Source organism: Schistocerca nitens, chromosome 7 (genome assembly GCF_023898315.1).
Source record: "Schistocerca nitens isolate TAMUIC-IGC-003100 chromosome 7, iqSchNite1.1, whole genome shotgun sequence".
Classification (NCBI taxonomy): Eukaryota; Metazoa; Arthropoda; class Insecta; order Orthoptera; family Acrididae; genus Schistocerca; species Schistocerca nitens.
In genome coordinates, this window is record NC_064620.1 from 356,279,526 (window position 1) to 356,297,541 (window position 18,016).

The 18,016-nt window shown below is 41.9% G+C and overlaps 1 protein-coding gene across 1 annotated transcript in view; it reads left to right on the plus strand.

The window, feature by feature from the left end:
- The window catches only part of LOC126194926 (menin), a 45,105-nt gene extending 27,516 nt beyond the window's left edge, over positions 1-17,589 (plus strand). Inside the window, exon 5 of the mRNA XM_049933305.1 lies at positions 16,385-17,589. Within this exon, the coding sequence (XP_049789262.1) occupies positions 16,385-17,243 (859 nt within the window). The 3' untranslated portion in view covers positions 17,244-17,589. The remainder of the gene's footprint in view (positions 1-16,384) is intronic.
- The last annotated feature ends 427 nt before the right edge of the window (positions 17,590-18,016 follow it).

The window sequence follows — 18,016 nt, forward strand, 5'->3', positions numbered from 1 at the left end:
ATTTCCTTACATGACCTATCCAAAGCCTCGTACTCTTCTTGCACGTCCCGTAATATTCCATTCTTAGATGCAACCATTTCCACACTCGATACCACCTCCTGTAGCTGCCGCATCTCATTCCTTACCTGTAGGATGTTGAGTACCAGCCGAAGCGTCCACTCGTGACTCGTGAGGACCACATTCGGTTGTTTCCCGAACAACACTCCACTTTGCAGCGGCATATCCTGTACATGGCCAGCTTGTGTCAGCTGCCAGAGGACTACGCCCCATACTATCCACTTGTACCCCATCCTGTGTCACCTACAGAATGGAGAGAGAAGGAAAAAACTCCCATCACTACCCCTTAATACCAATAAAATAACCCTAGTCCGTGCACAAAAAATAATACACACATGATAATTACTGCTAACTACACATCTCTCGAACGCAACTTATACTTCATACCCGGTTAACTGTCTGCTTCTGTCGCTTCTTTTAGCTTTCTGCCAGAAGAAGTAGTACATATACACGGATCTACTACCCCCTGGAATGGCTTAACTCTACTAACGTGAACCACCATTGTCTTGGTAGGCAATTGTAATTTTGCATTGACAGGTGATGTCATTTCCACTACCTGGTATGGTCCCTGGAACTTGTTTGTGAACTTCTTGGTTCTCCCTTTTGGAACATACGGATTAGCTAGTAGCACCCATTGGCCTACTCTGTACTGTGGCAACTTCCTCGTTGTACCTCCCATCCGTTCTTGTCGTTGCAACGCTTTCGTGTTAGCTCGTCTAACTCTCTGCCATTCTTCCTTAATGTTTTTCGCAAATTGCCTTACATGCTCGCCCTCCACTCCCAGCCTTGGACGAAGCATGTCAAAAGGTGATTGCATCTTCCGTCCATACACCACTTCGTACGGCGACAATCCTGTTGACGTATGTACCTTACTATTATATGCACTGGTTACGAATTGCAAGTACACATCCCAGTTGGTGTGCTGACTATTTACATAGTGACTCAACATCTTAGCGATCTTGCGATACACTCTCTCTGTTCGTCCGTTTGCTTGCAGGTGGAATTGACTAGTCCGTAGTTTCTTTACCTTCAATAACTTAAACCGTTGCTTCATCAGATAAGACGTGAAATTAGTACCTTGATCCGAGATTAAGGACTGAGGTATCCCAAACCTGAGTAACCAATTATTAACTAAAGCTTGTGCCACTGTACTTGCATTCTGTTCTGGTAATGCGACCATGACTAAATACCTAGAAAAGCGGTCAATCAGTGTTAACACATACTTATTCCCTGCTGCACTCCTATTAAATGAGCCTAATACATCAATTCTGATTTGTTGGAGAGGTCTGTCTACCTCTGGTAATCTTTGAAGCTGAATCTTTTGATGGCTCAAGTCCGCACGCTGTGCGCATGGCACACAATTCCTGATGTACTCGTCCACGTCTTGACACCGTGTCCTCCACCAAAACTTCTCTGCTGTTCGCCTATCCGTAGCTGTTTTCCTGCCATGCCCTGAAAGAAAATGGTCATGCACCTGTTGCAAAACTTCAGATCTTAACACTGCTGGTACGACGACCCGTGGGCCGCATTTTGTTGACCTGCAAAGTAACCCATCCTGTACTAGGAACTGTGGTTGCTTTCTGAACAATTGGCATCACTATCCATGTCTTGTGCCCTTTTCCACTCATCTTCAGTCACCCCTGTTACTTGTAATGCTGCCACTTTCCTGCTCAATGCGTCAGCATGGGCATGTTTCACACTTGGCTTGTGTATTACCTCATAATCGAACTCACTGAGTTTCAGCGCCCATCTCACTAGCCTACTCGCTGGGTCTTTCAGACCTAATAACCATTTCAGAGCTGAATGATATGTCACAACCTTAAACCTTCTACTGTACAGATAACATTGAAAGTACAAAATCCCGTATATTACTGCTAACAATTTGTTTCTCCGTCGTGGAGTAATTTTGTTCCGTCTTGTTAAGTTGGCGAGACGCGAACGCAATCGGATGTTCTTTGCCATCAATTTCTTGCCCAAGTACAACGGCAAGAGCGTGATTAGACGCGTCACATTGTAGTATAAACTCCTTTGAAAAGTCTGGAAACTTCAAAACTGAATCTGATGTCAGTATCTGTTTCAACTCTCGAAATGCTTGCTCGCACTCTGACGTCCACTGGAAGGTAACACCTTTTCTTAGCAACTTAGTAAGTGGCCTCGCTATTTCTGCGAACCCCTGTACGAATTTTCGATAATAGCTCGCAAGACCAATATATGATAGCAGTTGCTTAACCATTTGCGGAACTGGAAAATCTTGCACTGCAAAAGTGAGACGAGGATCTGTCCATACCCCGTCCTGACTGATAACATGGCCGAGATAATTTACTTGTGTTTGTGCAAAATGCCATTTGTCCAAACTTAATGTTAGCCGTGCTGCCTCTAATCTTTTAAACACCTCTTCTAGCCGTTCCACATGCTGCTCTATGTCTCTTGAAAAAACCATGTCATCCAGATACACCATGCATTTTTTTGGTTTCAACCCGCGAAGGAATCCATCCAACACCCTCTGAAATGTTGCTGGAGCATTTTTTGGTTGAAACGGCATTCTTTTATATTCAAATGACCACAATGCGGCGTAAATGCTGTTTTTTGCCCGTCCTCCGGACATACTTCATTCTGGTGATAACCGCTTTGCAAATCCATAGTGGAGAAAAATTTACACTGCCATAGGTTGTCTAATGTTTCTGTGATATTCGGAATCGGATATACGTCCGCCACTGTCCGTTCGTTCAAATGTCTGTAATCGCAACAAAAGCGAAATTTGAAACTTCCTGGCAGATTAAAACTGTGGTGTGTGGTATGTCACAACACTTTGGACAGCTTTACTTCTGCCAATACCTCGTCTCCTACCTTCCAAGGTAGGAGTGCTAGTTCTGCAAGGTTCGCAGGAGAGGTTCTGTAAAGTTTGGAAGGTAGGAGACGAGGTACTGGCAGAAGTAAAGCTGTGAGGACGGGGCGTGAGTTGTGCTTGGGTAGCTCAGTCGGTAGAGCACTTTCCCGCAAAAGGTAAAGGTCCTGAGTTCGAGTCTCGTTCTGGCACACAGTTTTAATCTGCCAGGAAGTTTCATATCAGCGCACACTCTGCTGCAGAGTGAAAATCTCATTCTAAAAGCGAAATTTTTTTGACCCGTCTGGTGTCTTCTTCGGAACTAGGACCATGCTACTAGACAAAGGATTATTACTGTGCTGGATTATCCCATCTTCCAGTTGTTGCTCTATTAATTGTCCTACTACTGGTTGTAATTTTTTTGGTAGTCTGTATGGCTTACGATACACTGGAGCGTGATTCCCTGTCGGAATACTATGCTGTGTTATCGGTGTAGCAGGTAACGTACCCTGTGCTTCAAACAATGCTTTATACTTTAGTAATAATGCTTCCATACCCGAACGATCAATTCCTCTCAAATGATTTACCTTGTCATGAAGTACAGACGTGCTGACTGTTTGCTTTACATCATAGTCTAGCCTTGAACTATCGATGTCCTCTTCATCCATTAACTCTACTGTGGCTATTACTAATCCCTTCGGCAGATCGACATCATCCCGCCCTAAGTTATCTAAACTCACCCGGAACCATAAACTGCCCATTTATGTCTGTTACCCGTGATACACTCCTACGAATAAAGCAATGCTTTTCATCTAAAACCTCATTACTCGGTAGTGGCTCTACCAAGAATAATCCCTATTGTGGCACAAAGACATCCACTGGTACCCAGATCAACTTCCCTGTACCTGTTCGTACTTTGTCACACGAAATCACCTTTAATGCACTTGTAAACAGTGTAGTTGGTATCACCTTAGCTATCGGTACACCTTGCGACTGAAACATTTGCAACGGCTGTACCCATTGAGAACAAGTTCCCATCGTGTTCCAGCGTATGTTGCGAAAGGTCAATTTTGGCGTGATGTTTAATCAGAAAGTCCAACCCAAGTATCGCTGAAAATCCCTGTCCCACAGTTGACAACACCTCCATTTGCTCCCGGAACCACACGTTCCCTATCTTAAACTTGAGCTGTGCTGTCCCTAGTGCATCTAATTTTTTATCACCTACTGTGCGCAATCTGTATCTCGGAGCTTCCAATCCTTTCTTGCCCGCGAGGTCCACACTGACAACTGATACATGCGCTCCAGTATCCACTAAAACTCTTCGCCACTTATCTTTTATCCAAATCATCAAACTAGAGCCTGCCTCTTTGTGCACTCTCTGAGTACCTCTTTTTACTGGGAATGCCTCCCGACGGCAGGAACACTCCCTTTTTCGTTTAACAGTTTTTTACCTGCTGTATCATTAACCCGTTTCTTGGCTTTACACTGCCTTGCCTTATGCCCTATTTTCTGACAGTTGATACACTGCGGTTCCCGACATTGTTCCTTAAAATGACCTTGCTTCCCACAACAGTAACACTCTTTGGCAGACGAAAAAATTTTCTTGTCATTGTGACTTACAGTGGCGCTATCCACTTCCTGCAAATGTGTAGCTACTAGAGATGGGCAAAACTGTTCTTTTCAGAGATTGGATCAGAACTGTTCACTCCCTGAAATGAATTAGCTGTTTTTCATGACTCACCACTCATTTACAAAAGAAAATAAATGAAAGGCACATTGCCCTTTAAACTTGGTTTATTCCAGTACTATACCTGTATTTTGATCTTATTTGATCCTATTTTGAAGTAACATAGATAATGAGTAAGAATTTTGTATTGTTTATTGAAATTTCCACGATATGACAAAGTTTTTGATTATTGATTTATTTTGCACTAGCGTGGTTTTTTGGGTGATCGGAAAATGTTGTAACTTGAGATTTACATTAACAATATATTTGGCTATAATGTATTAAAATTTCATTAACCTCATACAAATACATCGCAAGCCATATATTTTTCCTTTCGAAGACGCCTAAAATCGCAAAATCCGTACCAGAATAAGAAAAAAATATATAAATTTGACTGTAAAACGAAAGTGCTGCATATAGCCTTACGCAGAATAAAACAAGGAAAATATTGGTGTATCACATTTTGCGATACGTTTATCGGTTCGCTCGTAATTAAAGCGTAAATTCGAGTGTCCATAAAAAAAATCCTATAGTAAGAGTAGTCATTAGGAACCTAATCTAATCAGTTTAAACAAATAAAAATAAAATAAAAACAATTGATGTATACATAACATAATAATGTAATATACATAGCGGTATTACTATGAAGAACAATATCCAGTGGGGAAAAACTCCGATGCAGAGGCGCTGAGTCGAGCAGGTCGAGCCGCGAGCTGTATTACTGCGTGAGCTGAGACCGCAGAGACCAGAGTGACACCAGAGTCGCTTTGCTCGACGCTCTGGCTAGAGTCGAGACGGTGGGGTGAGCGTTGAGCGGGCGAGTTCCGAGGGTGGGGGGAGCTCACCCGCTCCGAGACAAATCGTCCGCTCCCTTGCGAGCAGGTTTTTGCAAGTAGTTCCTATGTTATCCGCTAGGTGGCTCTCTGTCCTGTTGCTGGCATCAACTGCCCAGAGGGCAGGACGTGCGACTGAAACGATCGCCGACAGAGTGCGATGCGAAGTTAAGCTGCGCCAGACACTGCACAGTGCACACGGCAGACGACGCACAGAGACTGCCCGGCATATGTGAAACACAAAATCCAATGGGGCACTGCACAATGCAGGCAGCCAAGGTAGAAGCAGGGCAGAGGCCGGCGCTGGCTGTGTTGTGTGGCGTGCACTGTGCTCTGACCAGCAGAGGCGCTGCTGATATGCTCCGTCTCTCTCGCGCTCTCTCTCTCTCTCTCTCTCTCTCTGCCTGGGAAACGTTTGGAGCTACCGTTCTTTTTTTCTGAATCACTGATTGTTCACTCCTTTGAAAGATTGAACTCTATGAATTAGTTCAAGAGCGGATCCCCCATCTCTAGTAGCTACGCGCAATGCTGCTGCTAAGTCACTTGGATTTTCCATCTGTATCCGGCGTGAAAAACCCGGCGAGACCCCTCACAAAAATCCGTGTAAAGCTCTAATCTCTGCTTCTTTCAATAGAGCTTCATTTGCACTCGCATCTTGCGTTAACTCATACGTGTGCTCATTCGTTCTCCTAATTCTATCTGAATATTCTTTACCGTTTCACCCGTTTTTTGCATCATACTCCCCAATTTTTCTCTAAAAAATCTGGCACTGTTTTGTTTCCTGAACCATTGCAATAATCCCTCAGCCAACTCTGTGAACGTAGTAGCATCCTTTAACCCTTCCTGATATGCCACATAAGTCTTTGCGTCATCTACTAACCGTAACCTCGCCATTTGCAAACACATTTCATCCGATCAGCCACACAGTCTAGCCATACTATGTACGTCACCAATGAAAACATCAACATTCTCTGATGTTTTACCTGGAAAGGAAGGTATCAAATTAGCCGCTGAACAATCTGCCACACCGGAAAAGACAGTACCCTTGCATTCTACACTACAGCTTCCCGAGCTTGATTGAGTATTTTGCAACAATTGTTGCTCCATTCTCTGCATGAGCTGCTTTTTCAGCTTGTTTTCTTCAATCAGTTTCTTAACTTGCTCTGTCAATGCGACTATGGCGTCACTTGTCCCGGTTGCACGTGTCTCTGGCATTTTCCGTGTGGTATACTTCGCCCCACAAAAATAAAATTGTATTACCCAGAAGCAAGTTAATTCCTAGCACGTCTAATGGCAAGCCATCTAGACTTACCACATTGCCCCGTTACATGACAATAGAAGCCACACACATCACAAGTCCTTGGTACAAATTTATCGCAAGGAGCGACGTGACCTGTTAATCCACACGCTACACATTTAGATGGCACTAAGTTAACGTGACTATCATTCCCACGAAACTGCGATAAGTCTACAGGGCTGCTAGGCTTTTCAAATGACACTCTCACATCCCTTAACATTACCCTCGACATAAAACATGGAGAGAAGGCAGTTGCTGGACTCACCCTATTCAGTCTTTCTCGGTTGCTCCGCACGGTGCTAGTCAGTCGTGGCGTGGGTGCGCCTGACACCACTTGTTAAGACTTCTGCACCACTTGTTAGCAGACACAGTGGCTGTGCCAAAGACTGAGACGGTGTGGAGTTTTACAATTATTTATTGAACTTTCTTTACAATTTCTCCCTCGTCGTTGCTGCCCAGCCCTGCGGATCCCTCCACCTGGCTGCTGCTGTGTAGATTCTCCGGCAACGCGTGCATCGCCCGCCGCTGATCGCACTCGGGAGCTTTAGGCCACCAGTGCTCCACTGAAGCCAGGATGCCCTGTGGTTGAGATGAACTCGTCGTTGCTCGGCACCCCAGTACGGCACACCCACGGAGCCATGTCGCTGTGAGGTCAGCTGCCGACGCCTGCTGCACCGGCGGCTGGGAAGCCGTCAGTTGCGATGTCCGTGAGGTCCTGTCATGGACAGACCACGCACTGTGGGGCTGGGTTGCCGTGAAGTCTGGGTGTCAGTCCGCGGCGGCGCTTGTGACCAAGACAGCGCTGCAGCCGGTCCTGCTGGAAGTTCTCGCTGTAGTTGGTCAGCCATGGTGCCGACCAAACTCGGGCCGACCTCCAGAGCTGAAGTTGACATCTGGCGGCGAACGGATGACTCCTGCGAGCTTGAACAGACTTCCGGAATCGGCACCTACGAAGATTGAACATTCGGACACGGACCACGTCCGTCCTCAGATCTGAACTGCTTCCTAATGGCTTCTGTCTGTTGCTGCCTGCGCTCCACTATTTATATCCGGCAGCAGGACGTTTTTTACCCTCGGTGGTAGCTTTTTGTTATTACTCCCACTGTATATTGCAGCGTAACTTAGCGTGCTGGCATCACTTCCGCTTACTCAGCACTCTTCAGGCTTCGCTCGTTCTGTGTGCGTCCTTGCGTCAGTCTGTTGGTAGACTGCTGCTGTCAGCAAGGCTATCTGTGCCTGCCTACTTCGCAACGCCTCGGTCGCCGGTGTGCCTTTGTTTTGCCATTCTCTACTGCGTGGAGCAACGCTTACTACATGGCAACAGATGATTCCTAGCAGGGCGACAATATTTGATTCAATTTGGTGTTCATTAATAGCTTGCTTAGGGTCCAATTTCCAAGTGAGTTTGCATCCTTCGATGCAGAGCTAAACACAGGCTTAAAGGCGCTGGAACTGATGATGTGGGATCAATGTAAGAATTTATTCACCTGTTCTTCTTTATCTGCTTTTCTTCTAAAGGACTCTTTTTACCATGCAATAGGTATATTTTTGTTCACATTACATTTATTTCTTAGCCCCTTAATTCAGAATAGGCAGAAATTGGATTTGTTTGGACAAACAGTGTAAACACTTTGGATTTTATTAGCTTTGAGAATAAACAAATTGATGTCACACTAGTATCCTAAGTGGCATTATCATGTTATCTGTTTGTCTTTATTTATTTCGGTTTTTCAGTGTAAATGGAAATATTTCACCACCTGTTTATCACTGCAAACTAGTTGTGAGTTGAAAAGCTTCTCCAGGCGAAAATAAAACTTAGTTTTTATTTCTTAGTTTTCCCGTATATCATAAAGTTGGTTGTTATTCCTGAACCAACCCCCCCCCCCCCCCTCTTCTTTCATGCCAGAGCTAATTCCCTCTATTTTCACATCCCTCTGTTTAAGTTCCTAGTAATTCAATGAGCTGAGAAGTCATTTGTTGGTGAAAGAGTGGCTGTTTGAAGTCACAGAATAACAAACAATGGCAGCTTAAATCATTGGCTTCTAGCCGTGTGAAAGTCATGTGCTTCATAATGCTTCAGCACAATTATGAATAGGTCAAACCCCTCTGACAAATGGCCTCCTCCTCTGGTAGATTGCAGGGGAGTTTACCACAGGTTAGAGCAGGTAGGTAACCATACCTAGTGCAAATCTTTTCCTGTTCACACACCTAAATGTATCAGTGCTAGCCCGAACACTTGCAAGACATATACATTTAAAGGAGAACTAGGGGTAAGACAACCCATGTTATGAACCAGTTAACATGTTTCAGTGCATGCCAAACTAACTCTAAAGGCGAACAAACTCACAGTGCTATTACACAATAGTCATATCGTTGGTCTTTGCTTAACTGCATTCTACAAATCCCTTCCCCTCACAATTTACAAGTAACTTCACTTAGGCATATCGCACACTATGGTGTGTCTCGGCCAGCTGGCAAAGGTGTGTGTGGACAAGGCATAGGTGAACACACTGAATTAGTGCTTCAAGGAGACACAAGATGGCTGTGCTTTTTCACACCAAGATAGTCATGCACCCTCTCTTGCAACTCGTATATGTTCAGGAGCAAAGAAGATATTGATTATAATCATTACAGTTGTGAAAGTACCGCTGAATATAACATATTCAACATGCGAAAGATCCCACCATCTATTTTTGTCATTTCCGGAAAGTTAACAAAATGTCTTGGAAGGGTTTCTGTATTGTGGTAGGTAAAGTGAAGGACAGCGTACAAGGAAAAGCAACAAAGCGGAGCAAAATGATTTTCTACACACTGTGTAACCGGCCCAACAGTGTTGACAGTTTGAGCATTAAATACATTGGAATAAAGCAAGAGTACATTCGGCATACCATAGTAAACTATAAGGAATTTTTTAGATTTGTGCTGTTTGGATTTGCAAGTGCACAAAGTTTATTTGTAATGGTGGTCATGGGTGAATATACGAGCAACTGATACACGAGCATTTCTGAACATTAACTTAGTGGATAAACAAGCAACTGATACACAAGCATTTCAGAACAGTAATTTTGGATTTACTTTGCAACAAGAATACATAAATTTATGAGAATCAACTCCATTACCAGGTGAAACACATAAGATTCCTTTCTTTATCTCTTTTGACAAGAAGTCTCTCAGGTATCTGCAACCACCTTTAGCACTGAATGGTGACACTTTTGTCTTGGTCACTAATATAATTTGTGTTTACCATCTCATTCTGCGTTTAGGATAATTTGTGTTTACCATCTCATTCTGCGTTTAGGGATAATCCTATCATCTGATCAGTCAAATCAAAGTTCCCAGTCACCTCCTCCTGCATTCTGAAACAAGGTCCGTGACAGTTTGGGAACTGGTGTTGTTGCAGAATTGAGTGGGAAGTTAATGGGTATTATGTATTGATTTCGACAGATTTGATGATGGTGTTATCCCCAAATGTGTAATGAGATGGAAAGGAAACCCTGTGATCAGACACTGAAGACCACGCGATAGTCACCTGACTGCCATGTCATCCTTGGCATTCGTTGTCAGATGCAGTGTGGAAGGACATGGCGTCAGTGCCCAACACTTCTGGCCACTGTTGATATTTTGACCTTGAATTTCCTACCTCTCAATCAGATTTCTCCTCAGTTGGCATCACAAGATTGTGTGCAGCCCAGTCCAGTCCTCCCACCAAGGAAAAATCCCTGGCAGTAATGAGAATCTAACCTGGGTCCCCCAGCATGAGGATCTGTCGCGTTGACCACTCTGCTATGGAAACAAACACAATGAGATGATAAACAAAAATTATATGGGTGATCGAGACAAGTGTATTACCATTCAGAGTTGTCTCTGTTTTGTTTTTGTGACAGATGTGTAATTTGCCCATCACAAAAATATAATGAAACCATTCTCATGGAATCAGTTGACAAACGATCAAAAAATATTCCACAGCAGATTGCCGGCGAAGAAAAGCAGTAGAATGCACATTTGATACGTTCACATGAAATTCAGAACTATAAATATGCTACTGTGTTGCAAACCCAGCCAAACTTGATTTTATGAGGGTTAATCCAAAAGTAATGCCTCCTATTTTTTTTTCTCCTCAAATAGTCTGTTAAGTAAAATATTTGAATTTGGCGCTGTTCTATATAGCTCCTTCTCCAATCCACTGCAATAGTAAGTTCCGGCCTCAACAGATTCCAGTACTACAGTCGCTTGCAAAATGGCAAACGTCGATGTTCATATTAGACAGCATTGCGTGATAGAATTCTTGAATGCAGAAGGTGAAACACCCATTCTCATTCCTGAAAGACTGAAAAATGTGTACGATGATGCAACAGTGGAAATCAGCACTGATAGACGATGGGCTCGTCGCTGTAATAAAGCTGCATGACGAACACTGTTGGCTGATGAAATGCAGAGTGGCAGGCCAGTGACTACAGTGACTCTACACAACATTTCAGTGAGTTGTGACATTGTTTGTGGTAACTGCCTGGTGACTCCAAATGATTTGTGTCGCATAACCTCTCTCAGTAAAGGCAGTTGTTATTAAACATCTGGGGTACTCAAGGGTTTGTGCAACTTTGGTACCAAGAAAGTTGTTGTTGTTGTGGTCTTCAGTCCTGAGACTGGTTTGATGCAACTCTCCATGTTACTCTATCCTGTGCAAGCTTCTTCATCTATCCTGTGCAAGCTTCTTCATCTCCCAGTAACTACTGCAACCTACATCCTTCTGAATCTGTTTAGTGTATTCATCTCTTGGTCTCCCTCTACGATTTTTACCCTCCATGCTGCCCTCCAATACTAAATTGGTGATCCCTTGATGCCTCAGAACATGTCCTACCAACCGATCCCTTCTTGTAGTCAAGTTGTGCCACAAACTTCTCTTCTCCACAATCCTATTCAATACCTCCTCATTAGTTATGTGATGTACCAATCTAATCTTCAGCATTCTTCTGTAGCACCACATTTCGAAAGCTTCTATTCTCTTCCTGTCCAAACTATTTATCGTCCATGTTTCACTTCCATACATGGTTACACTCCATACAAATACTTTCAGAAAGGACCTCCTGACACTTAAATCTATACTAGCTGTCAACAAATTTCTCTTCAGAAACGATTTCCTTGCCATTGCCAGTCTACATTTTATATCCTCTTTACTTCGACCATCATCAGTTATTTTGCTCCCCAAATAGGAAAACTCCTTTACTACTTTAAGTGTCTCATTTCCTAATCTAATTTCTTCAGCATCACCCGACTTAATTCGACTACATTCCATTATCCTCGTTTTGTTTTTGTTGATGTTCATCTTATATCCTCCTTTCAAGACACTATCCATTCCGTTCAACTGCTCTTCCAAGTCCTTTGCTGTCTCTGACAGAATTACAATGTCATCGGCGAACCTCAAAAGTTTTTATTTCTTCTCCATGGATTTTAATACCTACTCTGAAGTTTTCTTTTGTTTCCTTCACTGCTTGTTCAATGTACAGATTGAATAACATTGGGGAGAGGCTACAACCCTGTCTCACTCCCTTCCCAACCACTGCTTCCCTTTCATGTCCCTCGACTCTTATAACTGCCGTCTGGTTTCTGTACAAATTGTAAACCAAGAAAGTTAGCTAACCAAAATAAAGAGAAAAGCAAAACAATTCCCTAACTCTTTGTGTGCTTCCATTTGGAGGGAGAGGAGTTTCTGGAAAAAAATTATGACTGGGGATATAACATGGGTTTATTTTTTTGAACCAGAATCAAAGACATAGTCGGTGGAATGGATCACAGAAACTCACAGAAGAAGAAAAAGTTCAAAACTGGGCAGTTGGCAAAGGAAGTTAGGGCTGCAGTATTCTTGGATGATGGTGTGATTATGGTTGATGTTTTGGAGCAAGGATCACAATAAATATTGTCAAATACATCAGTACCCTCAAACAGATTAAAGCACATTGTCAGCAAGTTCATCCAACAAAAACTGTGGTGGATGATAATGTTTTGTGTGACAATGCAAGACCACACACCAATCGTCACACTGCTGAAGATATTGTGAAAACTGGATGTGAACTCTTGCCACATCCCTTATACAGCCTTGACCTGGCACCATCAAGTTTCCACCTGTTTTGCATGCTAAAAGAAGGCCATCGTGGGATTCAATTTGATGATGAAGCCATGAAAATGGAGTGTCAGTATCTGTGGAAGTAGGTCTGTGTGTTTTACCACACTGCAATACACACCATTTTTAAAAGATGGGCAGAAATTGTGGAAATGGATATTGAATTGAAAAGTTGTAAATTAATTGTCAGTGTTGTAGTTTGATTGACTTTTGTAACAATCAGCATGTTTGCATGTTACACAACTTTATCACAAATTGTGACAGAAGATTCTCACAACCTCAGTACCTTAATAGGAAATCGAACAAGTGTTGAATTATAGCTACAGCAAACATCTTCACGATACGTTAAAACATATACTTCCTAAAACACTTTTTCACTTCATTTCAGGGTAGATTTGACATTTTCTGAACACTCTTAACAAGAAGAACCATCAAACTGATCCCTAAAATTTATAATTTGCAATGATGTTCAAAGATAATTGTTTATGTGATTTTCTTATGACTAATGATGAAACAAACTGTTCCTGATAGGAATTGATTTTATCATATGAAACTGTTTAATGCATTTAACTAAGCCTGAAACTTGTGAACTTATGCAAGTGGTAGCTATTATTAAGTTCAGTTTAGTTATCTGTCAGATTTTGTTACGCTGTGTTTGCCCTATGAACAAAAACATCAGTGCACCACTTAAATGTCGCCGCCATGTGTAGCTCTGGAGTGCCACTCATGACTGCAAGTGGTCACAGTGCAGTCTACGGAGGAAATTGTTGGTGCATGCCACAGCTGTGTGTATTGCTGCACACATGGGTGACACATAACTGCACCACAGGTACACCACAACTTCTCCACATGTCTACGCCACATTGCTCGTGTGTGCATCTGGATATCTGGTATTGGCTTTCCCCTTTTCAGTGTCTCAAGATATTTTCCATGAATTGTTTGTTAGCTCTGCAAAGTGACATTAGTTCTGCAAATTTATGTTCAAGTGTAAGATTCTGTGAGATATTTGTAAAACTCGAACTGATGCAAATAACTCTGGAACTAGTGATCAACAAATAGTCCCTGCAGCGAAGTAGTGTCTTTTAAGAGGTGACGGTGACAAGAATCAGAAACGGATAGCTCAAAGTGGAAGAAATTGTGTGATCTAATGATGAAATGTATGATAAAAGTATTACAGTATACCTACTCTGTGTGTGTCGAAGAATGCTGAGCGCACCAAAGTTGCTATAATGTACAAAATTAGCAAAAGTCTGGATAGGGGGGGCAAGCTACTTGACATGGGAAGTTGGAAGCCAAACTATTTGTTGATGGAAGCCAAGGTCATCTTGAGTGAAGTGCTGGCAGTACGATTGTACAAGTCAAAATCTGAAACCAAAGCCGTTGTCAGCCATCAACGTAATACTACTATGGTACATAACTGTAGGCTTCATAGATGTATACAAACTGTTGGTGGTCAGTGACACTTGTGGCTTTGTAGGACTTGTTCACCAAGGATTCTGTCAGTCACAGCTATTTACTCTGGTGACCTTTGCTGCTACTTGGATTACATGTGGCATGCCATGCCTCACTAATACAGTATACGGCCTCTATTTTCGTCCCACTGTCTGGTAGGTATGTTAGTGCTCCTGTTTCTGAATCTTTGCACGGCAGGAATACTAAACCTTTCTTCATGCTCAGTGTTTTGTTTTTGCTTTATTGTCACTGTTTTATATTTTGTAACTTGTATTGTCATTTCTTATCTACAGTTTTTGCTGTCTTCTTAACCACTACATTTTGTGTGTCATTGCCCATTTGTGTCTCATCTATACATCTGTCCCTCTCTCTCCTTCACTTTTTCTTGACACACTGATTGCCCTTGTGTGCCACTTCCAGCTTTTCAGATTTGCAAAATGACATGGTAGAATTCCAGTAGTGATTTATTTCTCATGCCTCCTTCCGTTCGGTATACTGTGTGACTTTCCTGCTTAATACTTGATTAGTCTTATTTCCTCCAGTCATTTCTTCTATCTTCCAATCTAAAAGTATTCCTTGCGTGCAGAGCTGATGTTTCTCTCTGAAAACATGTCAGTCTATTGCTACCTTGTATGTAGCATTTTTCAGTCTCTATTTATTGGAAGAAATGAAATTCTGACTACATGTGAAACACTCTTCAAAACATAGGTATTCGTGCATGGATGTGAAATGGGAAAGTTACTTAAGAAGAAAAGAGGAAGAAGACAGGTGTGACAGATAATGTTACAAGAGAACTATGTCTATTCATTATCTTGCTTGACTTAATATTTTTATTTCAGTTGTTACCTCACTGTTGCCACATTTGACCACACTCCACAATGATTTGCAATTTCATAAAATATCTTTTTCTGTGGTTTATAACTGTTGAATGGAGACCATAGTAAAAAGCTAGTTTTATTTTAAAGAGAAGTCGGATTCACATTATAGTGTAGCCACTTTAAGAACTATGTGTTGAAACTCTGAAACAATGGCCTGCATTGAGACTGTGGGTGGTCAAACTATTCAAAATTCTTTCAAACAATTTATCATTGGCAATAGGGAAAAAAATAATATGCAATAAAACACAATTCTTCCTCATATGTGAAAATGGTGCAATAGTACAGCAGTAAACACACTTTCACATCAAGATAACTGAATCACCACTGATCATTATGATTATTAATTTGTGTCCCATGCTTTTGCAGTAGATTCTCTTAGACGGCAATGACCAAGTTTTTAAGTTTTTGATACTTTCTGTAAATAGAGATTGTGGAGTACAGCAAGCTCGCAAATTTTCTGGGTTAATGCAGACCTGAGAAACCACGGTTAACTGAAAAACATGCATAATCCAACATACACATTTTTACAGATGCTCCGTGTTGCGTTTGAAATCCCATTGCATTACTTACATATTGCTTCCCAGAATTTGATAAATTATTTACAAATTTAACTTAAAACACACTATTTCATATCATTTGCATTCAGTTCACTTTTGTGACATAATCACTTATAATTTTTTTTGTTTCTGTTTTTCATTTCCCTTTTCCCTGATAACAGGTTTCATTTTCTGGAATGTCAAAACATAAGTATAGTCAAATGAATTTTGTCCTGTATTCTCTAATAACTGATCAACAGCATTCCAGTGCCATTGTGCTGGATAACAGATCCTTCAATTACATCATCTTTGCACTTTTTATCTGCCAAACTCTTTTCACTATATCCACATGACTTAGTTACTCAGACCACAGTTCATAGGCATTGCTATTTAACCGCTCTCATTTGTTTCCATCATCTATGTCTTAATAATCAGAAATTTGTATTCTAAATAAAAACATTCGTTTTGCTAAAAATGCAATACTGCATGCTTTGTTTTTTATTATTTCAAAATACGGTAATCGTTGTGTCTATAATCCACCATCTAGATAATCCACACCCAGGTAATTGGGAGCTTGCTGTGTGTAGTGCTTAAACAATACATATATTATTTGCAACTTCCTTGAAAGTATAAAGCATCTATACATTGTTCTTTTTGTCACAGCTACAATTACTCCAGAGATGACGAAGAAGTGTACAAAGAATTCCTGGAAATAGCAAATGAACTGATCCCTCAAGTGATACGTGTGGTGGGATCAGGGCACAGTGCACGTTCTCTACTCAAGGACCCAGAGTGCTTTGCGCACCTCTTACGTTTCTATGATGGAATTTGCCAGTGGGAAGAAGGCAGTGCCACACCAGTATTGCATATAGGTTGGGCAAAACCATTAGTCAATACCATCTCAAAATTTGATGCAGCTGTACGTGCACGTGTCGACATTATATGCCGAGGAGCTACACCGGAAAATGGAGGTGAAGGCGGTGGGGACAATGGAGGAGGGACAGGAAGTGCAAGTGGTCACCTCAATAACAACAATTACCGTGAAACAGACATCGTTCGGAGTCTGGAATCACGTGTCGGACCTGTAGGAACTTCTTCCGGAGCTCATCCCAGCATTGCTGCTCTTACTGCCGCTTGCGGTGAGAAGATTCTCAATCGAGATTATTTACTAGCAGGAGGGGGACCGCCATTTGCTTCGGAAGGCCGCGAATCGCCAGGCCCATCAAGTGACATACCAGAGCCGACTCCATCTGTACCATCATTACCTCCACCATTGCCGGTAGTGGAGGAATTGCCCCTCGGACCTACTGAGGAGGGACGACCACAGGTGATACTGCACTCTCAAAAGATGCGTGGGTTGAAGGATTTGCTTCTGGCAGAAAAACTGAATACTCATGCCATCTCTTTGCAACTTACAGCACAGTCACAAGTACAGGTAGGGCGCAAAGTACGTGCATCTGATCATGATTCAATGGATGGCTTTGGTATTCGCAACTCTTATAAACGTGCCAGGAGAGAGTAGCTAAGGCAGTCCTAAGTTATAATCCCACTTTACTTCGTTGTCCCACATTTGCTGTGTAATTTTAAGAAATAACACAGTGATTGCTGAACTCGAGTACAAATCCATCTCCATTAAAAAAGAAAAGTGGTTGTCTATTCTTGAGATATGTCCTCTGTAGTTCCATTTTGAAAATAGAAGCACAGGCAGTTTAACCAAAATCTTATAGTCTCTATGTAGTATAAGTATATTTGACTAAAGTCATAATTATAGCTTTGCCCACACTATTTATTTGTTCAGGGTACAACCCAGTCAATCATAGAAATGTGATATACTGTCAGGTCTGACCGACAGTTGTGATCTTCCCTCCCCCCCCCCCCCCCCCCAGGTGTTTAGTCAGATTCTCTAACTTAATAGAATATTGAGAATTTAAGGTGAAGCACGTTATTTAACAACAATTGATGTAAATTAGTGCACCCAATTGGTCCAAATATAAAAGAGTTATTGATTGTCAGATATTCTAAGTGTACAAAAGAAGTGTTGTATAAAGTGCAATCAGCCGAGTCCAGAAAAGGCTGTAAACTAGTTTGTGGTCTGAGGATTGACTATGAGCTTAAGCGAATATGTAACGGTAAACATGATGCAGTTAACTGGAGGTACTTTTCTTCCAGAAAGCACTGGAAAGGTTTATAATTAAGTCTCAGCATTCTACATAAATGGATATTTGTTTATGTTGTTTGAGCCTCTTCAGCTGATACATTTACAATGGCCAGCTCTGAAATGTCATACATATTTAA